This window comes from Vanellus vanellus (assembly GCF_965231255.1).
Source record: "Vanellus vanellus genome assembly, chromosome: 1".
NCBI lineage: Eukaryota > Metazoa > Chordata > Aves > Charadriiformes > Charadriidae > Vanellus > Vanellus vanellus.
In genome coordinates this window covers 62,237,212-62,259,788 of record NC_138905.1, presented here as the reverse complement: position 1 = coordinate 62,259,788, position 22,577 = coordinate 62,237,212, and the positions used below count along the sequence as shown (strand labels likewise).

At 43.0% G+C, this 22,577-nt stretch overlaps 1 protein-coding gene and 1 long non-coding RNA gene across 2 annotated transcripts in view; one reads left to right on the top strand and one right to left on the bottom strand.

Moving 5' to 3' along the window:
• Positions 1-7,706, bottom strand: part of LOC309681840 — a 134,266-nt gene extending 126,560 nt beyond the window's left edge. Inside the window, exon 1 of the long non-coding RNA XR_014270074.1 lies at positions 7,683-7,706. This is a non-coding gene — a long non-coding RNA (uncharacterized lncRNA). The remainder of the gene's footprint in view (positions 1-7,682) is intronic.
• Positions 1-22,577, top strand: part of STAB2 (stabilin 2) — a gene marked incomplete at its 5' end in the record, with an annotated part of 87,730 nt that overhangs the window by 40,564 nt on the left and 24,589 nt on the right. The window contains 18 exons of the mRNA XM_082495796.1: positions 715-810; positions 1,812-1,859; positions 4,246-4,382; positions 4,737-4,851; positions 5,740-5,817; positions 5,995-6,087; positions 6,200-6,307; positions 9,244-9,375; positions 10,650-10,775; positions 12,069-12,125; positions 13,343-13,438; positions 13,933-14,128; positions 14,671-14,766; positions 15,795-15,840; positions 17,380-17,456; positions 18,999-19,124; positions 19,682-19,755; positions 21,544-21,615. Of these exons, the coding sequence (XP_082351922.1) occupies positions 715-810; positions 1,812-1,859; positions 4,246-4,382; positions 4,737-4,851; positions 5,740-5,817; positions 5,995-6,087; positions 6,200-6,307; positions 9,244-9,375; positions 10,650-10,775; positions 12,069-12,125; positions 13,343-13,438; positions 13,933-14,128; positions 14,671-14,766; positions 15,795-15,840; positions 17,380-17,456; positions 18,999-19,124; positions 19,682-19,755; positions 21,544-21,615 (1,773 nt within the window). The remainder of the gene's footprint in view (positions 1-714; positions 811-1,811; positions 1,860-4,245; positions 4,383-4,736; positions 4,852-5,739; positions 5,818-5,994; positions 6,088-6,199; positions 6,308-9,243; positions 9,376-10,649; positions 10,776-12,068; positions 12,126-13,342; positions 13,439-13,932; positions 14,129-14,670; positions 14,767-15,794; positions 15,841-17,379; positions 17,457-18,998; positions 19,125-19,681; positions 19,756-21,543; positions 21,616-22,577) is intronic.

Sequence of the window (22,577 nt, the reverse complement as noted above, 5' to 3'; positions counted from 1 at the left end):
AATCATTCCCTGAACAAAGCGTTCAGATACATATCACACTTCACCTCCTGCGCACACCATAGAATTTCCTTGCCATTTCAAGCCTGCAATTTCTATTTGAGTTGGCACAAAGCTTTCCAAGCAGTGCTACAAGCTCAAAAAAGGCTATGTGAACCACACCAGTATGGTACTATGCCCTGAGGGCAGACTGCAAGGGCTGCTCCCAGTTCTGCGGGTACAGAAGGGCTATCTCAAACCTGGAGTAAAGAAGCTGCTGCTTCTCCTCCACCAGCAACTACAACGTGGATGCAATGGTCTGTTGAGATGTTTACCCAAGTCACACATCTCTACACGGGCATCTTTCAGCAGACCTGCAGGCTCTGCTGTGCCCTGTCCAGCCTCAGGCAGGACACAGGAACAAAGATAAAGCAAAGAGCACAGGGGAGCAGAGGATGGGTCTGCCGTAGTCAGGTGAAGGGAGGAAGTAAGAAAGGGTAGAGCAAGGGTCTAGACTCCTTATAGATTTAATGCATAGTGGGAAGGTGAGGGAGTCAGTGCCTTCAGCTGGTGGAGTTTGTCCTACAGGAGGGTGAGGGTGTCCATGGAAGATGGTACGAAGAGCCTTTGTTAAGTTGTATACAAATGTGTATCATCAGTAAGAGGGTTTAAAGGCCATCCTTGCTCTTGAGTGGTCTCCTGAGGATTTGACAAATTTTCTCTCTTTCTGGTTCAAAGGCAACTTGTCAGTTTGAGTCTTTTCGTGGCTGGGAGTGTGTGTGCCCAAAGGGCTACGAAGGAGACGGTAGAATATGCTATGGAAATGCTGCAGATGTAAGTAAGATGGTCATCTTCTCCGAGCTCAGGAGCTACTACACAGTTCTCACACCAGATCTTAACCGGAGAGATAGTAAAGTCATTATAAACAGTTGGGAAAATATAATGCCACCGGTGCTATTTGCAGCGCTCCCGCTGGAGACTCTTGCCTGATACAGAAATGATCTGTTGTGTTTAAAAACGCAGCTTGGAAAGGGGCCTAAGGGATCTGAGTATATTTCTTTAAGACAAACTGAAAAATGCCAGCCCCAGAAGCCTAAAGTGCAGAAGTACTAAGCGCTCACCTCCCAGCTGGGAGCGGCGAGCACCCAGCTCTTCTGACCTTCTGCCTTGAGGTCTATCTCAGTGGAAACAGTCAATTTATCATGTTAAAACAAACCGTGCTGACCAGCGGACAAACAAAACAAAAACAAGTACGTTGGTGAAATAAATAGGTGTTTAACAGCGTAGGAAGAATGAAAGTGTCAGCTGTCCCAGCCGTTGGCAATAATCTTATATGGCTCTTAGCACTACCTGCTGTCCTTGCTCATACCATCATCTATCTCTGTTTGAGGTACTGTGGCAAAATAAAGGTTCTCCACGTACAGGATGATATGGAAGATGCTGTACAATTACCAACCAAAACAATGTATCTCCTTTCAATTCATTTTGCATGGAGTTACAGAAAGATTTAGGTTTACATTCCCAGAAAATTAACGCTTAGCCTGAAGCCAGTACACGTAACATACCAAGGTCAGACATACCTAATACACCGGCGCAATAGATGGCCTGAGTTTTCAAAAGAGTTGATAACTCACCACTCCCATTACCAGAAAGTATCAGTACTGGAAAAACATGAATGTCCACCGTTTTCACACATACTGAAAACCACCTCCTCCATGTCGCATCAGCCAGGCCAGACACAGCGAGTTACACCACAGGCTACAGCAAGAGTACTTTTTTAGTACAGCTAATCATAGCTTGCATATTCATTGCTCTCTCTTTCTCTATCTAATCAGGAGTTATCTACTCTGTCAGAAGCAGCTGCATTTAACCAATGGGTTAATGTAAGTACACTTCATGGTTGATTTTCTTAGTATGTTCAAGTTTGCAGAAATACATGAGCCTTTTAACCTTTAGAAATGGAAACCTCACAGCAGTATTTCCATCATACAGCAGAGACCCAAGCTCTGGAGAGGCACCGGAGTGCCTCTCCCACCAGTCACCGAGAGGCTAATCATCTAGTTCCCTATTTCTGCCTGAAAACCAAATCCTGATCCCAAATTCAGGCAAGTGAGGAAGCTCCACAAACAGAAGAGCAAGTTAGAAGCCTCTTCTCTGAGGCATGGGGCTACATAAGCCATGACTCACTTTGTGCATAAATACACAGCAGTCCAGATGACCAGCAGCAGGGTACAAGCAGAGCCTGAATATGCACCCAAATGGCTCCTTCCAACTTCCCTCGTGCAATAAAACTACAAGTAAGTGGAGAGGGAAGGCAATGCCTTACCCTCCCCTGTTTTCACCGGGCCCTGTGTCAGGAAAACACAACTGTAAGGCTGGTCAGTGTGCTGCTGCCGCAGCAGGCGAGGAGGAAAAGAAAGTCAGTCTGTGTGGGCTTGACTGAGGTGCAGGAAATGAAGGAAGAGATTAACTTGTTTGTCTTCAGGTTAGGGAAGAAACACACATTTAGATGAAAAAAAAAAAAAAAAAAGTTCTGCATTGATTGATTGTCACTGTCTACTTTTTATTTTTACATGCCATCATCTATTAGTAGGGCAGCAGTAACATTAGAGGTCCTACCCCACTGGAGTTGGCACTGTGTGAATAAAGATCAAAACCAGTTTCTCCCACAAAGATCTTAAAACCTAAATACAAGAAGTGGCAAACAGAAGGGAACAGGGATATGTTAATGAATAGCATCAGAGGCACAAGTCACAGAATATTGGCTGCTTTCATGCTTTTCAAAGTTAAGATGGCTCGGGGATCATTAAATCACACAATTGCAACAGGGACCCCAGGGAGCTGCTTAAAAGAGAGGCCAGTGTGGCTAATTTAAATGAGTTATCTGCCTGGCCCTGGGCTCAGGCTGCAGCCTGGACACAGTAAAGAGAAACAGATGAAGTTAAAGAAATGAGCACAATAGGAAAGGCTGTTCACCTGCTAATGTGCTCTTTAGATAATGAAGGGGGGTGAAGGAGAAATCAGGGAGCAGATTCTGCACAATCTATTGAAACAGGGATGTGGAAATTTCTGCTACACTTCAGATAAATGGTATCCCTTAAATTAAATAATGGTAGCTACAAACATGAGCAAAATAGGGAGGTATGTCCATCTGTGGGGTTTTTAACTTCATACTTGAGCAGGAATGTGATGTTTACCACTTTTCATTACCAAATATTTTTCTTGCTGGTCAGGAAGGATGAGAAAGGGATGTCTGTTGCTATTTCTATATTTAAATATTTGGAAGGTGACAGTGATGATGGCTAGAAAGAAAGATGATCTTAAGAGAGACAAAATTCCCAGCTATTTAAGGAAGCCTATTCATTTCTTGACTTAAAACCCAGTATGGGTATTGAAGGACTATGCAAAACAAGCCACCAGCTCCAAAAAAGTACAACCTAAGCTCATATTTTTCCTTCAGATTTCGCAGTATGAAAAATGGCAAGTTGGAGCCTGTGAAAAGTTTGGAGAACTACATCTTCAGCAAGATCACACTCAAATCTTTAGCTCTCCTTTTTCTACCCTACAAAAAAATCCACACAACTGGAAAATTCCTCTCCAGTGGAGGCTCTCTCCATCCTTAAGGCAGACACAGATATATAGAAGATGAATCAATTCATGCATACTACAGAGCCCACATCCCCTATCTAAAACTAGAGCTGTCAGCAGCAAGCCCAACTGCAGTCCTAGTGGGCATAGCTATCCTTTGGACATCTTGAAAAATCCCAGCCATGTTAACTAGTCTTATTCCAAATGGGAACATTGTGTCACGTGGGTTTCTTATTTCATGGTTCATAACCCTTCTATCTATTAAATAGCATGGAGTGCTCTATAAGAGCAGGTTACTTGAAGTTATCAGTAACCAGCAGTATTTATCACCATTATTTTTATTATTTTTTTTAACATTCAAGTGCATAAAATAGAATCCATGAGACAGACTAGTTTTTGTGGGAGGCAGCTTATGTGTTTCACAACAAAAAACAATCGTGACCTAAACATTGCTTCTGCCCTTTAAATGCTGGCAATCTATTCCGTAAAAAATAGACACTCATTTACCATTTTTGTACAGCTCTAAGAACTTTTGTTCAAGTCATTGCTCAGTATAATAGTTTTTCCTCTCCAGGCTGGTCACAAAGCACGTCACATACTCCACCTCGCTAAAAAGTCACCAGCTGCTATTTATAGACCGTCCTCAGGATGAATTATTTTACGCTCTTTACTTCCATGCAGGAGGCTGAGATAAACTCGGTATTGTCCACCACCTCAAACCTAACTGTCCTCGTGCCTTCTCTTCAAGCAATTGAAAACATGGATGAAGATGAGAAAGCTTTTTGGATGTCAAAGAGTAACATCCCAACTCTACTGAAGTATGTTAAAGGTTTTGGGTATAGGGGATGGGTAATGAATTGCTTTCCATTCCAAACAAGACTTTGGTTTGAAGCCTCTAATGCAATACAGCTCTTAAGTTTTTAAGGGAGGGACAGAGGATTCCCCTTCTAGTTACAGTGGTATGAATCTCTGTAGCAACTCCACTGAAAATAAAGATGTTATTTGCATTATGTCAGAAATGTTTAAAGGCCAAGCTAAGATGAGAACACAGCTGAACTAGGCATTGTACAAACAAATCCTGCTTTAAAACATAATTTTAAACACACTAAGCATATATATCTGAAAAAAATGAGAAAAAAACAAAACTTTCAAATCCAGTTAATTTCCTTTAGGTATCATGTATTGACAGGAGCTTACAGCTTTGCTGATTTCCAGAATTTATCGTCCTCTGACGTGCTGCCAACATCTCTACAGAGCAACTTCCTACACTTGTCTAAAGAAAATGGGGTGAGATGACCTGCAAACTGCTGTGGTATTACACACCAAACCCTGACCATCACTGCTACCAACCTTCTTGTATTACAAAACCACACAGACATTACGTACCCGTATTTAAAAAAAGGGTCATGAAATTAAAGGAATAGATCAATTATATTGGGCCTTCTGGGAGAAACATTAACTTGTTTTTCTCCACCACTTTACCTACCCGAAATTCGTCCTCAGTATTGTTTATTCCTAATGTCCCAGTAGCTACTGCAAACACTGGACTGTCTCGTAGCCAAGCGGAAGTGCAGTCCCTGCCTGGAGCAGCCTGTGTGAACTAATTTAAGACAAAGAGCATCAAGGATACCCAATAACTTATTTTAGGGAACTGGGAAGTTAGGAGGAAGCAGTGATACCATGCACATGTCCGCATGTGCAACTTGATAGTCCCAAACTACCCAAAGGTATTCTTAATGTTAAATAACTACAACCGACAGCGCTTCCCCCTCAGCTTTTCTATTTAGTACTCCATGTTCCGAGGAGGATTTTCTGAAAATACATATGGCACATTTAAGCAGTTCATCCCCATAAAGAGAAGGAAAAGTTCCCCCCGCCTCCATGCTCCAACAGAAAAAAAAACCATGAATGGGGTTCTGCAAAGGTTCACAGACATGGAAGCGCATGAATTGTCACAGTAGCTCATTCTGCCATGGGGTGGGGGTGAGCACACCTACCCCGAGTAACTACCCCAGTGCAAGAAACCCCAGGGCTTTGCTGGTCCGTGCATGAGCGGAGCTGTGGTGGAACCCCAGGCAAGCGTTGGGGAAGGTGTGGAAATCCACAGCATCAACGGCTGGGAAAATGTCATCACCGCGATGCAAAACCAAACTCTTTCTCCTCTCCCTCTTTCAGAACCTCACCCTTGAGGGTGCTCACATCGTGGCTGGCGACATTGCATCCACAAACGGGATCATACATGTCATCGATAAGGTATATGGCCACATAGGGAGGATTTCTTCCTCTGCACCACAAGCAGTGGAAAATAATTAACAACTCTTGGAAAAAAAGTATTTGCACAGCACAGCATTTTGACCTGCACCTGATCCTTGCAGCTGCAACCACAGCATGTGCACAAGTGCTGATGTGGGATATCTGCTCCCTTTTCAGGTTCTGACCCCCCTCCGCAGCACCGTCATGCCGAGGCTGCTGGCCCGCCTGGAGCAAATGCCCGATTACTCCATTTTCAGGGGCTACATTATTGTAAGCTTTCACATCCTTTCCAGAATAGAAGTGGTTCTCTGCTTTGTTTGAGTTTGGACTGGTATCAGACTATCAGTGGTCACTCTGATGTGTTTTTTGTGTTTCACAACAGCAATATGGCCTGGCAAATGAAATAGAAGCTGCAAACACATACACAGTCTTTGCCCCAAATAATGATGCCATAGAAAATTACCTCAGGGATAAGAAGCCTGCTACTCTGGTACGTATTACTCACAAGACTTGTCTTAACAGCTCGGTATCTCATCTCAGTTTCAAGTGGAAGGATTGAAAGGATTCAGAAATAGGAAGAGGGATTTGTTCTTCAGAAATCCAGTAAGTTTTGTTTTGTTTTTAACACCAGAGGAGGTGAGGATGGATGGATCCACCTATATTTTCCTGGGTTGCTGGAAGAATCTATTTGTTCTAGGTTTTGTTCTTCTCTAGATTAAAACCATGCTGTTAATATCCAAGACATTTCTTCAGTAGATTTTTTTTTTTTTCCAAAGAAGATCAGTGTAGGAATGACCAGGAATAACACTGAAATGAGTTTGCTAGGTGAAAAAGTCCAGTACCCTGTCGTCACTGGCAACCCCATCATTAATAATGCCACAAAATATTCCAACTCTTTCTTAAAACTACCTAGATGCTTGCCCTGTCAGTCCTGCAGGAACGCTATTGCCCGGCCAATTTCTGCCGACCATTTCTAATCCCGATTTAAAAGCACCATTGGCCAATCCCAGGGCTCAGAAAAATTTCTGAAATTTTCCTGGTTAGAAAAAAAAAAAAAAAAAAAAATTTCATCGGACAAACCGTGTTGCTTCTGCCCACCCCCAGGAGCCCCACGCCAGGCTCGCGCCTGACTTGGGCACCAGCTCCTCCCACCAGCACCAACATGTCCATCCCACCCACCCTGCTGACCGCAGTCCTCATGCCCAGAGCTGGTTTATATTATTTTGACGGCACACCTCTGGCCAGTTTATATCCCTTTATTCTTACGCCAGTAACATGCTTCAGCTGAAACAACTTTCTCTCTCTGGTATTTGTGCCCTGACGTATTTACAAGGCCAAAGAGCCTTCTCAATCCTGTCAGTCTGCTCCCAAGATAAGCTACCAATTTCCTCCGTCATCCCAGAGCCTTTCTTCACATTTGCTCCAGTTTGAAACAATTTTGTCACACGCGTGTATGGAGAGCCACAGCTTCACCTGTGACTTGCTCAATGACATTAATACTTCCCTGCCTCTTCCATAAATATTTACCCTGCTACACTCTGTCCCTACTTCCATGATCTCCATTTACAGCCAGGAAGCTGAGGAGCACAGGATTCACATGACTCATCCCAAAACATTTACCACCAACCGGCAGACCCACGGCAAAAATCCCGCTTGCTGCCTCACCGGAAGAATTCACGCGTGATCAAGCTACATCTGCTCAAATGACTTTTGAACACTATTTTAGTTGTTTTGTGACACAACATCATCATTTCCACATCACTGCGAGAGGCATTTATAACAGACTTTGAGAGACACGTAGGACATCAATCCCCTCAGATTCAGATTACACACACACAGAAATTTTTTTAATTTCCTTTACATACCAATGTCTCTTCTGCTTTTCTTCCATCCTCCCAGCCTTGCCTGGTGTGGCAATCTGACAAAGAAAATCAGAAAACAATCATAAGGTTAAGCCTGTCTAAGCCTTATCCTCTTCATGAAACGCTTTGGGAGAACTCTGCCACAGCAGGAAGAGCCCAGCACAGGGAAGAGACCCCCATTTCTTGGCCTTGCTGGAATCAACGTTTTGTTCTCACTCTGCTGGTGATTAAAGACAGAAATGTAGATGCACAAGAGTTAACTTTTCCTCCAAATTACCCAAGGAGGATTAAATAGGGTTGGGCATTGATGGAGGCCTATGCCTTAGTGGATTAGCTCTATCTTAATTCCCACCTTCTTGCCTACAAATATTTGTCAAATCTGTGGAAAACGAAGCAGAATGAGTCCCACCCTGTGAGATGTAAAGACCACTACTTCACCCTGTGGGCAAAGCCAGGCAACATCACAAGTCTTGCAACCCCGGGGTCGTTTCATGCTTTCACATAATTTTGAAGGATCTGAAGAGTGAGAAACAGTATAAATGTTCAGAACAAGGGGACAGCAGGCAACGGGATTTCTCACAAGCACCTATGGTTGCAAAGACATACAGCTGCAGCAGCACTATATCTGTTGGCTATGCAGCACCTAAACCCTCCAAATAACCCAGCTTCTCTCACATCCCCAAGTCTCTCAAACACATCCCCAAGTCTCTCAAACACATCCCCAAGTCTCTCAAACACATCCCCAAGTCTCTCAAACACATCCCCAAGTCTCTCAAACACATCCCCAAGTCTCTCAAACACATCCCCAAGTCTCTCAAACACATCCCCAAGTCTCTCAAACACATCCCCCTTCTGATTCCTCCTCCAAGTCAGGGAGGGCTTTGGGAGTCAAGACACAGCAGCCTTGGAAGCCCTCACAAAATTTTGATGTACAGAGAATAATTTTAGCACATCAATGAAAAATGAATACACTCTAGCAGTATCACACAGAAAACTTTCCAATTAACAGGTGTGGGTCTAGCACTTTACCGACTGAAGATGACCTTAAAGATTTAGAAAAAAAAACCACCAACCTATAAATGGCTGTAAACGTTCATCTATAGATTATTCAGGGATTCCCAAAGGAAGAAGGAACAGGTACCAGGAAGATTATAAAAGCATTTATGAATATGCAAATTTTGATGTCAAATGAACCCATGAAATTCAGAGTTCTAAAAGAAAAAAAATAATTTGACTCACTTTTCCCTGAATCTGTCAGCCAGTCTTATGCACAGAAAGAGACAATACCGGGTACAAGCAAACCTTGGTTCCACCATTCAATAGCTTTCCATTCCCCATGCTCAATAGAAGTTTCATTATGACAGGAATGTAGACTTTTCACAGTAAGAAATATGAAATAACCTGCCAGCTGGAGAAATTTCTGCTTAAATTCAAGCAGTCTATATTTGGCTTATCCCTTATGGGAAAAGCTACCCCCCCCCCCCCCCCCCCCCCCAAAAAAAAAAAAAAACCACAACACTTTCCATGCTTTGTTACGTAACTCTGGATTTCATTGTGTTTGCAGGATGAAGGCCAAATCCGCTATCACATTGTGCTGGATGAGAAGCTCCTGAAGAACAACCTGCACAACGGCATGCACAGGGAGACCATGCTAGGGTTCTCCTACCAGGTTGGGTTCTTCCTCCACAATGGCCAGGTACTGCTGTCTGCACTTGCTCAGAGAAACATCACAGTATCACAGTATGCTAGGGATTGGAAGGGACCTCAAAAGATCATCTAGTCCAATCCCCTGTCGGAGCAGGAACACCTAGATGAGGTTGCACAGGAAGGCGTCCAGGCAAGTTTTGAATGTCTCCAGAGGAGACTCCACAGCCTCCCTGGGCAGCCTGGTCCAGTGCTCTGTCACCCTCACGTTTCCTGCTTTTTAGAAATCCAGCTTCAACTTTAAACTAACACGCAGTCAAAAAGAAGTGCGCACCCCACATTAGCTTCTGGGACTTAATAGCACAAAAGACGTCACTCAAATGCAATGTGTCTCTCAGACCTGCTTAATTCAAAGTCACCCTTGAAGGGATCTTTGACAGAATTAGATTTCAGTTATGCTGTTCCCATTTAGCATTGCATTTTAGAAGCTACTGTGGTGGACGTGCATCTCTACCAGCTGCAAGCCTGCATCGCAAAACAGTCATTAATCCAACTTCCAAGAGCTATTAGAAACCTGCCTTCAATTATAAAATATTAATTATATTTTCTGTGGATTTACTCTACTTTCAACCCTAAGAGCTCAAAGCACTTTGCAACAAGTATGAGTTGCCTTTCAACACCACTCATGGGACAATCAGGCACAGCGAGATTAGGCGACACACCCAGTTCTGTGGCACAGTCGGGAAGGGAACTTGGTCCTCCTTCTTCTCTGTCCCAGAGCTCCCTCTGGGCATAGGCAAAGGAGGACAGAAAGCCTCTCACCAAAGCAGTTTCAGCCCTGCTGTTTCCTCTGCCCACAGCACAGCCTTGGAAGAAACATCCGCTCGTGGGGCTGTTGCTGGTGAGGGCACGATGGGAGCATGGGATAACAGTGAGATGATGAAAGTCCTCCTCGAAGGAGCAGCTGCTGGGAGGTCTTCCCTGAAGCCCCTCATCCCCCACAGACAGCAAACCCAGCTCCTGGCTTGCTTTCGGCTCCTTCTTCAAACGCTTTACCTTTACACCCCACAGTGGAAAAAGCTGCTCCGCCAAATCCTGTTGCTAAGAAACTTCAACAGGCTGCAAGCCACCTCATGCCCTCAAGTCCAGTGAAGCTCTTAAATGCAGCAACTGGGATGTGAATACATGCTCGAAGTTCACTATGTTTGTTGGGTTTTCTGAAGTGAGACTTGTGCATTGCTCCTTCTTTCACCTGCTACTGCTCTAGTTACCATATAGCTACCAAACTGCTCTGCTATTTTCTAGCTGATTGCATTTATTTTGCAGCTGTTCATCAACGATGCACCTATAAGCTATACAAATGTTGCGACAGACAAAGGAATCATTCACGGTTTGGGAAAAGTCCTGGAAATCCAGAAGAACAGATGTGATATCAATGATACCGTGATCACTGTAAGTGGTTCTGTGCATATAGACGTTTAAGAGATCTGTAGCCAAACACATCTAAAATGTATAGGATACCTGACAGTGTATTTCCCAGTAAGGAACGCATGGATTTTCCTCAAAGAATATTCCTACCAGAGTTTTAGCATCCATTAAGACTGCTTTGATCCTGCAATCAGTGTACTGACGGCCTAGATAAAATGTAATTAGAGTAGTACAGGAATAACCAATTTCTGAACTTTAATTTTCAGAAAATAATAGTAATGCACTATTCTAATACATCTTCTTAGCCAGGCCACTTGTTTATACAAGTGAAAAGAAAACCTGGAAGATATTTTTAGTAAGGAAAATGTTTTATTTTCATTCCCAGTGTAGATTACCACTACCCATACACACGAATTCCTCCTGCCCTCTGAGTAAGACATGCTCCATCTCTTGTTCCTTTTACGTATGAAACACAAATGGGTTTATTCCTTTAAAGACTAGGATGTAGTTTCCTCAATCTGGCAGAGAAAGGTTTCTTTTGTCTTTTCTCCCGAGTGAGTCAAATAGGACAACAAACCGCAGCACACCTCCCTTTTTTATGGGGCACGCAACAAACTAGACAAGGAAAACAGAGCGAGACTTGTGCTTCAGTTAAAGCAAATTTAACAGGCATGAACTTTTGCAGCTTAATTCTATTCCTTGGGATACAGTCCCATACTTGAATGTATTTCAGTCAAGGCTTTCCCCTAACTTTGCTCTCTCAGGTACTGAGCAGGCTTCGCACATAGTCCTTTGTTTTCCAATGGAAAATTATTTTCCTGGCTATGCTCAAATGGAGCACCACACTTCAACATTCATTTAAGCCTTACTAAAACTAAGAACATGATTCACACGCACATAGAGCATAGGACATATACACTGTATGAGTTTTCCATTTCCAGGCTGCTATTGCTGTTGTGCCACAGACAAACTACATCCAAGCACAGGGTTTTCCTCTTATTGTGCTTTTGATGGGGAAGACTTTGGGAAGCATTGCTTTAGAAGAGTAAAGTGAAATATCCAGAAAACCTTACCTTCTCCTTCAGAGAAGGCTTCCCATGGTGTAGCCCTGCAAACCCACTGGTATGGATGGTCTTCCTTGCTGAGCAGTCCAGCTACCCTCACTGCCTTCACCAAAGGAGTTACCTGACTACGCACCCTGACTCACCCTGTGGGTTAGGTTTAGAAATATAGACAAAATTTATACGTTTTTCTATTAAATAACCTGTCTGCAGCGTTACACACTCTGTTAACCACTTCCCATTTTTGTTGCTTAAGGAAAAGTGCAGAATTTGTTCACAGCCATCAAGTTGTCCCCCAGGAACAAAAGAAATAGTAAGTAATTTATCACTAATGCTATCATTATTTTTTTTTTTAATCAGAACTAAGCACAGAAATATTCAATTCTGGTTTTAATATAATTGCCTCCATTTCAATAAAAGTCATCGTAGTTACTTCAGCCTGCTACATACATTACTTACAGTCAACAGCCTCAACCCACCCTGGAAGCTGAGCAGCAGAATCAAGAGCAGCTTAAAGATAGTTTTATTGTGAAAGACCAGTTTCTAGTATGCGTTGGGACAACTGAAGCCTCCTCTGACTGCAAAGGTTACTGCTACCATGCAAGACTGAGGGAGCTGAGCATGGTCTGGAGTATGCCTGCTACAGGAGGAATTACAGAAGCAGCTTTTAGCCCTTTAAATCAGAGATGTACAGAAGTGCAAACTCAACCTGTCCCCAGAGATGTGCTGTGAGTTATGGTCACGAGGAGACTTGGAGACTATAGTGACTTTGGATGCCCAGGTCCAACGCGCAAGAACTGCAGATATTTAGCAGGTCCCTGTCAACCACAATAGGACCTAGAGTTTCTTAGCATCTAAATTTCTCTGGGAAAGACCCTCTGTTGGGATTATATTAGCATATTTTCCTCTATATTTTTTATATTTTTAATTAATTATGCCAGTAATAGGATTTCAAAACAGATCAAATCTCATCCATCCCATTAAAGTAATCGGCTGTCAAAGCCAAACCGAAGTGCTCATGGGCAAAACTCAAAAACATTAACATTTCCTTGACAATCAGCAGCTGGCTGCTTATCTCAACCTCTTAACAAGTGTACAATAAGACCAGCAGGTCGTCTTTGGCAAGCAATCTTTCCCAACTGCATCCAGACCCAGAAGATAATGTTTCAGCAGCTGTTTTTGCAGAACTTTGGCTCTCAGTTTTCCAAGAAAAATTAAGAATAGGAAATGTGTCAGAAAAAAAAAAAAAAAAGTTTGTCAAACTTCAGAAAAAAAACCCGATCATTTCTGAGCAAAGGCAGTATTAGACATCTTTAAAATGCCACAGGGCACTGAGTTAAATTGATCATATGTTCGCTAGAAAAAATCATTTAGCATTTTTATTTTTAAAAGTGTTTCCTTCATTTTCATTGTGAATATGTGAGTCAGTGCACAGCATACATAAAGTTAATATCCCATTTTTTAACAACATTTGAAAATAGCTGATCAATATTACTCACAAGCGGAGCCATTTCTCCAATTTGTGTTCAGGCAGGGGAGAAGAAATACTGCGTCCTCTCGGAAAACAACATGCGAATGTACACCATCCAGATCGGGTGCCAGCCAAAGTGTGCAAAAACTGTCATTGTGAGTATACTGGTTTCATCGCAGTAAAAGCCATGAACCCTCATCCCTGAACCTCACCCTCCTCGTAGTCCCTGCTAAACACACCTCAAGGCAGTCCCTGACAACATATTATAGGGCTTTTATTCTGGATGCAGCAGAGATTGGAAGGTTAAAGGCTGCTGATGGCTGCCGCATAGGAAGGGCTGGGAGCCGGCGTCGTGTAGAGGGAGAACAGGTTTGGGAAGGGTAACCCCATGCTTGTCCCTAGCACTCCCATCCACCTTTCCCTGGAGGGCACCTGGGTCCCACCAAGGAATCATGGTGGAAGCCTGAGCCCTGGCACAGCAAGGAGCATGGCCAGAGACCAGCGGAGGAGAAACGCTGCTAAAAATCCAGATTTATGGGTCACCTCCACCCAGCAGCAGTCCCAAGAGAGGATACCCAGCGGCCACAAGCATGCTGCCATGTTTGCTACCCTGACCCCGACCCTCAGCATGGCCTTTCTGGGTTTCCAGACAAAGGAGTGCTGCGCGGGTTTCTTCGGGCAGCAGTGCCAGCCCTGCCCAGGGAAAGCAGGGAACGCCTGCTTCGGAAACGGCGTCTGCCTGGACGGCATCAATGGCACAGGCACCTGTGAGTGCGGAGAGGGGTTTGTCGGCACAGCCTGCGAAAGCTGCATCGAAGGCAAATACGGCCGCAATTGTGATCAAGGTACTGAGCATCCCCGAAACACACGGGCACCTTCACTAGTCTTGTCAGACGTCAAAACCTTCCCCTTAGATCTTCTAACCATGTCCATTCCAGATCCTGGAAAGGTATATCCCTTTCAGGATAATAGGCCAGTCTTAAAAACATCCTTGACCCCTTTTCTTTCCCCATTATAGTATTTTCTCACTTATCCCTTGTTTGGAGATGGTGCCTCCTACTCCGGGCATGCTACAGACAGCATCCAGGAAGAATAATTAATCCACTTGAGCACTGCTTTTTCACCAGTTCTTTCTCCTTAAAATACAGTTTCAGTCCCTGTATTTGGGAATAGAGGAAAGATAAGCGTATTTTGAATTCAGATTTATCCTGTGGGTAGAAGCCAATAGGCACAAGCCAAAGCATTTCTTGAAATAGCCTAGAGCAGAAGGCGCCATCACCAGAAGACGTCTGGGCCATGCCTCCTGCCCTTCCTTCTCCTCGCTGCCTTGCTGGGCACACTGCTGCCCTGCCCAGGGACAGTGGTTTCCCCCCATCTCACCCCACAGCATGTGCTTGTGTCCACGGCAAATGCAGCAGTGGGATTGACGGGGATGGCTCCTGTGAATGTGACGTTGGCTGGAGAGGAGTGACTTGTGAGACCCGTGAGTGTCCCCTCTTCTTTTTTTTTTTTTCTTCCTTTTTTTTTTTTTCCCCCTCTAGGGAGAGAAGTGAGTATTTCAGGAAGTGCCAGAACTTCACCCGTGATCAGTTCCCAGTGCCCTTCTAGATAACCAGCAGCTTTCCACACGCAGCGAGAAATACAGGGGACACTTGTGTGCTATGGCAATTAATTGCCATATTAATAGAGATCCAGCTGAGATACTGCTGGTGAGACTGAAATGCCTTACTTAGCTAATTCTCTAACTGTATCACCCTGTGTCTCTCCCAAAAGAATCTGCCATTTGTTAAGACTATATATTTTACAGAGCTACCTAACACATTTGATCCTCAGATCAAAAGCCTCTCAAGTGCTTCAATAAGTTGATTTAGCTATACAACACTGGATTATATTAAATTATGTCCTTGCTAATACAATAAAAAATAATTAGCAAATAAATCATTCCATGTTGGTTTAATACAGCTCCTATATCCAATGAAGTTATATTTTAGTTAGACATAATTAAAATGTATTTAATATCTCTTTCAGAACTCTATGTATAATAGAATAAAATAATTAAATTTATAAGCACATTAATAACATATCTGTTTTAAATTTGCTTAGGGAAAAAATAGTAATTAAAGGAACTTTATAGTTGAAGAGTTGCTACATCTGAGCAAATATCAGTTCCTCTGGAAAACCTACACTTACATAATTAAACTAATAATGTGCAAAACTCACTAGAGTAAATACAGAAATACAGATAAATGACAACAGGTAAAATTCTTTCCTGGTGATATGTTTACATGCCTCTTCCTCACAACAGAATTTAAGTGGTACCCACTGATCTGTACAGATGGAGTCTCTATAGAGACTGAGAGAGTGGTTGTCTGGTGCAGGACTCACAACAGACCCTAGCTCTGCCTGGTGGGAGAGAAAGACTGGGAAACTAGAAGGATGTTGACCCAAAAAGTTCTGATCCCTGTTTCCTCTTTTTTTTTTTTTTTTTTTTCTTTTTTTCCCCTCTTGCAGAAATCAAAGACGACGCCTGTAATGCCTCATGCCATACCAGTGCTAAGTATGCATGAAACCCATTTAATCTGGAGGAGGGGGGAGAAAAAGGGGATCTGTTGCAAGCAAAAAGCATAGTCCAGGCCATTTTGCTCTTTATGAAGACTTCACAGCATAATAGATAACATTCATGTTTTCCACCACAGAGATAAGGGGTGATGTTAATGTAACATATTCAACGATTAGGCCAAAACATTCAGAATGTGCATGTTAAAAGGAGAAACGAGATTTTGTGGGGAGGGAAAAGAAACACCCTTGAGGCATCCTACCATGCAGTATACAGAGATGGAGCCTGAAGCACTAAAGAGAACAAGAGGGCAGGGCGAGGCTGATCACAAAGGTGGTTTTCTGAGGAGGGTTTTATCTGTCCCTCCTGTTTCCCCCATCCACCACCACACATATAACTGAGAAATGCCATCAGCACTAGGGACTTCACCAGAGAGCATGGCATTTGACAAGAAACAGCTTCATCTTCTTATCAAAGCATTAAAAAAAAAAAATTAAAATCCTCTTGGTGGTCCAGCACCAGTATTGGGACACCAGCCAGTTCTCAAAGGAGCAAGTCACCCCCACTGAGCCATTTACTGATTTGCACCTGCCACACATCATTGACCAGACAGCAAGATTTACATTACCCAAGACATTTAAAGAACAAGAAAAAGGGGGCTGGAAAGACTCCTCATTTTCAGCCACAGCTCTTCTGTAGGAGCAGAGAAACCAGAGGGGCAAAACCCCTTTTTCCCAGTTGTAAATCATTCTCTCTCCCCCATGCGTTTGTGAACTGCAGTTCAGAGCACTGATATTTTACCAGACTTTTTTGGCAAAACTCCACATTCAAATTTGCTCAGAGAGATCCCACACATGTTGGCATCAAGACTGTGTTTCTGCCAGGAAAAGCAAACTGTTCTCTTGAGCCTTATTCGTCCCCTGCTGTACCCCTGTAGGTATGAGGACGGGTGCAGGCACAGCGTGAGTGGTGGGGGAAGGACAGATTGTGCTGGCTGTGTTGTGACATTGTCCCTGGGTGACACCAGGCAGCAATCCCTGTATTATACAGAGCTCATGGGGCATTAAACCCACACTTGCATATAGAAGGCCAAACCGTTCAAGAAAAAAAAAAAAAACCAAAAAAAAAAAACACCACAACACAAACTTGAACCCAGGGGACTCAGATGCCTGGCTCCCACCCTGGCACATCAGCTCCGCTGCATCCCTCAACAGATCGTGTGCACACAAACAAAAATTTGTGCAGAGTTTTTGGGCGAGCAGGCATGCAACTTCTGGAGTTCTGCATGAGAAAATATGACACTTGATGGCCAAAGCATGCATTTTTAATAGCTAAAATAATACATCAAAAATACATTTGGAAAGCTTGGTCTGACTAGGTTCATTTTTATGGCTGTAACTATATCATACTATATGGTTAAATGCCTTGTTATTTCTGGGCAACATTACCTTCAGAACAATGCACAAAAGCAAGGGCTGTACAGAAGACCTAATTTACTTTTTTTTTTTAAATGTCATCTCCCTCCATTTACTTCTTCAGCTGCCTTCTCCTATCAAATGGCACAGCCTATTGCAAGTGTGCAGCTGGGTTCGAGGGCAACGGGACGTTCTGCACAGGCAAGTAGACTTTGTTTCTTCCCTTTTTGGGAAAAAAAAAAAAAAACACACAAAAAAAACAACACAACATATTCTTGAAGCACTCAGTGGTCACGGTGGAGCTGATGAGAGATGAGCACTTCCCTACGCACCAGTTAAAAAGCAAAAATTGCTGCCAGTTTGCTAAAAACCAGTAAGAGTCTAACAGGCATGGATTCATAGCAAACAAAGGGCTCAAAATCTCCAAGCTGTGGGGCATTGTGCTAAGGGAGACCAGAGAAAAGGGAACATGCTGTGCACAACCCAGGCCCTATTGTTTGCAGAGTAATGAAACCTGGCTTATGACTTACTCCTTTTCCCAACAAAGCCCAGTGAAGAGAGGCCAATTCAGGGTACAATAGCACTTCCAGCTATTGGAAGCTGTAGAACCCTACCATTTCCTCAGCTTTCTGAACTTGAACAGATTTCTGGGGTGGTAAAATCAATTTATTTAGACCAAAGAGATCTGAGAGCCCCCTCAGAAAGGGCCACCAGCAGCTTATCCTAGGTGTCCCTCCAATAGCCTAGGATATCCAGACTTAACAAAATAGACTGCTTCCGGCTACAGTGACTGTAATTAATTTTACAGTTGTTTTACTTAATCTTAAACTGATTAAAATACTAATTCTCTTGGGAACAGAAGCATTTTTGTCTACTTACAATGGCTGGCAGGGTCCTAATCCAAGATTTTAGCACTCTTACTCTGGCTGCTTTCATTTTCTCTTCTGGCACAAATGAACCATTTTAATCTGCTGCTGGGAAATTCCCCGTGTGCAGGAAAAGCTGGGTGACACAGGTCACCCATAGCGGCTCTGCACTCACCTTTATTCCCCTACACAGGATTCACAGGCAAAACCAGTTACAGGACAAGCAATGTCCCCAATCTGGCTGTTACAGCTGGTGAAACAGCAATTTGGGGTCATTTGAGGCAAAAACTAAAGCAATATTTGGGCTGATTTAATTCACACTGAAGATCAGAAAAGGCTCCATCCTGCTCTTGGGGTAACCCAAGCAAGCTCAATTTGCCAGCCTCTGACTCATCCAGAGTTGCAGAAATGGCATAAGTATCCATCTGAATAACACCCAGGACTTTTTGTCACAGGAGGAGGCCACGTGGTAGTACACCCTACGCCTGCCACAAGAGAAGGCCATTTGATCTGTGTGCAGAAAAAAGCAAGCTAAGGGAAAGCTCCAAATGGCCATTTAATCTAGAGAAGAACATGAAAGTCCCTTTTTCGGTGATTGGTTGGAATGGGCAGAATCAGAAGATAGGAAGTTACTGAAAGTCAGTTCTGGATGAATTCTTATCTTCCAGGCTAGAAGCATCCTCTCAGCTTTCCCTCTTGTAATCAATAAGATGTATTAAATATCTGGCACTAATGAAGGCTATGGTCTCTTAAATCACAAAGGTTCTGTATTCAGAAAATGTTAGTAAATCCCTTTAAGAGATAGAGACACCTTAATCTGAAAAGCAAAAAGCCATTCAAGCACACCATTTTAATCTGGGTTGTTCTCACTCTTCAGCTATTGATGCTTGCGAGACCAGCAACGGTGGCTGCTCTGCCAAAGCAGAGTGCAGGAGAACAACGCCTGGCAATAGAGTGTGCGTCTGCAATGCTGGGTACACTGGAGACGGAATAGTCTGCATCGGTAAGTGTTCTCAATGTCTCATACATCTCGCTCCTGTCGCTTCCCTCCTTGTGCTTTCCTAGAGATGGGAGATCATTCTCCCATTATGACCCAGAAGTGTGGTTTCCTGATACTATAGACCCTGATGGCAAAGTCATCTCTACGTGCCACGTGGTTGATGCTACATGACAAACCATGCAACTACAGCAGCGTGGTTTGACACCAAATCTTACTAAAAAAAAAAAAAAAAATAATAATGAAAAAAAATTTTCTTCTTAACAAGGATAGCCCCATCTTCAGCAGCTTGATGCACTCAGTCTTCAGACCATTGCAAACTTTAAGACATTGTTGTACCATACCTCCCCAGGTATAGTCGTAGAAATGCTGACGGTAGGGGTTTAGCCTTCACCAAGGCAACTGCAAGACCTAGACCCAGGTATTAAGTAGCTAAGGGAATGAGTTTCATTGATTCACAGTTGTCAAATCTGCATTCCTAGTGTGCTTTACTTTAAATACACCCTTCTCGGGTTTTTAGAAGTCACTGGTTTCTTTTGTTACACTGTTTCCGTTTTATAAAGAAATCAACCCTTGTCTGGAGAACAACGGTGGATGCGATAGAAATGCAGAATGCACACAGACCGGACCCAATCAAGTGAGTATTATGTCAGTGCAGAAAATTCAGACTGGCCAACTGTTTACATTTGGGTACAGAAAGACTTCACCATGTCAACTTTGTTTTTAAATGGAAAAGTGGATTTCATAACAAAAATTCTGAAGAGTATATACTTCCCTCAAAAAGGTATTTGAGGGGGAGTGCGGACAAACATGAAAAAAATAATTTCAGTAAAAGAAATCCAGAAGTGTAGAGGACAGCAGTGTTTTGCTCTTGCAAGTGGTTGTTTTTCTCCTTTGGGAGGTTTTGATGCGAAAACCTGTCAGTTTGAAAGTATTGCCAGATAAAGTTTCTTTTATTGTTATAGAAACTGTCTGTGGAAAAATTTTATTTCAGACTAGCCCTTCGCCCAGCATAGCTCAAATGTATTCACAAGGAAACAAAACTGCCCGAATCACAGTTCTCATATAGGGGTTACAGCATACTGACATCCACGCGCTCCTCTGCTGTTCTGCATCTTCCAAGCTCTCCAAAGTCAAAGTAATATAAGACAACTAGGGGTAAAGGAGAAGCAAATTGGCCCAGGCTACCAAGTGACACAGATTAGCTTTCCTATTTTTCCTAACAGTTTCAGAAGAAACTGAGCTCCCTGGTTGCAGCACTTCTAATCGTAATTTCACATTGGCTGTCGGCAGGACTGTTATCCTCCTGCGAGCCCTGCACAACAGTAAGTTCTTCAGGAGCAATGCAGGAAACAGCGACCAAGATTCAGAGGCCACCTCCTGCCTTCCAGTTGTCCAGGGACAGGAGGGGCAATAACGCCATCATCCCTTTTTGCCAGTACAGATAAATTAACTCTTTGCCTTGACTGTCATTGGCAAGTCAGTACGTTTCTGTTGGAAGCACAGAGCCGCTTAACTCTTTCCCCATCCCTCCAGACAAGTCACGGCTATTTTCTTCCATACACCCTCACTGGGGATAGATGTAGTAGCTCCAACATGATTACTTATACTTCCTTGCCCATGGGAATATAGTTAACATGAGAGCAATAATAACAGCTACTACAAAACCCCACTGCAGCGGTGCCGAACTTAAGAGGACAGGAATGAGTCTGCTTTCTGTAGTGCTTTCAGTCATCCAGATACATAAAACACTGCTATTACGCTGCCTACCACTTTTATTTCTGCTGCAAAAGTCTCCTTGAACGTTCAATCTCCTATATATTAAATGCAAATTCTAAACTGAGAACCACAAGGCAGTGAATTGGAGAGGAAGATAAGTAATTTCTTTGCAGCCGCGTTAATTTTTCATGTTTGTGGTAACTGCAAGTGCAAAACAGTAATCATGACAGAAGTGTCAAATGCATTACCGCTGCATGGAAAGCGGTCAGTAACATCAGGACACAATTCCAAGTGTGTTTTGAAGATACATTTCATCACTTAAAAAAAAAAAAAAAAAAAAAAAAAAACAGGGGAAGGGAAGAGAAGAGAGGGGAATACCAACCTATGCAAATAACATGAGGGAAAAAAAATTAGGGGTTTAGCCTGTTTTGTGCAGGCGTCAGAGGCATCATTTCAAGTGACCAGGACAACAGAGGAGAGGCAGGAGATGGATAGACAGAGAAAGGGCAGATAGAGCCTCTTGGAAATTATTACTCCCCAATCTCAGTCTACAGCTGCTCGTGCCGGCTAAGAAACTGCTGCAGGAGAGATGATGTACACCGTATCACTATGACATCATCTGGCAAAAAAGGAAATTAAATATAAGCATGATGAGAAAAGCCAAACATCTTTCCATGTATGAGCATTATCTGTTTTTGCTTTACAGGCAGTATGTAATTGCTTGAAGGGATACTCTGGAGATGGCAAAAGATGCACATATATCAGTCTGTGTTCACAAGTAAGTATCCATTTAAGGACAGTATTTAAGGTCTTGCTATAAACATTTAGTTTGGGGGCTTTTATGCATTCCAAACTAAGTCAGATGGGTAGATCTGGGACCTTCTATGCCCAGAATCCACTTAGGTTAACTTAGCTAATTTTTAAACATGCTTAGTTCAGTACACACTTTAGTGCCATCACTGTTTTAGAAACTACGCATGCAGTAAGGGCTTTTCCCAGACCATAGCCTGGACATAACACAAGTGAGAACCTGGACTCATCACTGAGTCTTAAAAAAAAAATAAATAAATACATTTCAGATCTAGAGAAACAGACCCTAGTTTGTAGTGGTAAAGTGAAAGTCGTGTCTTCTCAGCAGTTTTTTTTGTCATTGCTAGACTTCATATAAAATGACACTATCTAAGTTTGTTGGCAAGCCCTCCGGGTCCCAAACAAATTTCAGTTACTGTGGGGAAAAAAAAAAAAAAAAAATGCAGCTTCTAGGCAAGACAAAGAACTTGATTCAAATGATTTAAAAAAAAGTGATCTATTGCATATTACTTGTAGTGTAAAAAAAAAAAAAAAAAAAAAGAAAAAAGGTTCACATTGTTGATGCTCAGGAGGCAGTTCTAGCTGTTCTAGGAGCCAGGTGATTGGGAACCAAGAGAATAGCCTACGCTAGATCAAACCCCCTATTTATTTTTAATATTCTCCTGTCATTAAGCCCTCTGGTGTGATTTGGGATCATATCTGTGAAGCTTGAACAAGAGAAACGATCAAGTACCAGCATACACATCCCCTTCTCAGTCTGAAATTTTTATAGCCAAATCAGAATCAAGTGCTCACATTGCTGCATCATTACCAGCATAATCCATGTTGGGACAATCCAGGCTCAGGGGCCTGGGCATGCCTGGGCTCCCTGGAGTAGATGTCTCCAGCAGAGGTCCCAGCCTGCAGGCTCATCTAGGGCAGAGCTCCCAC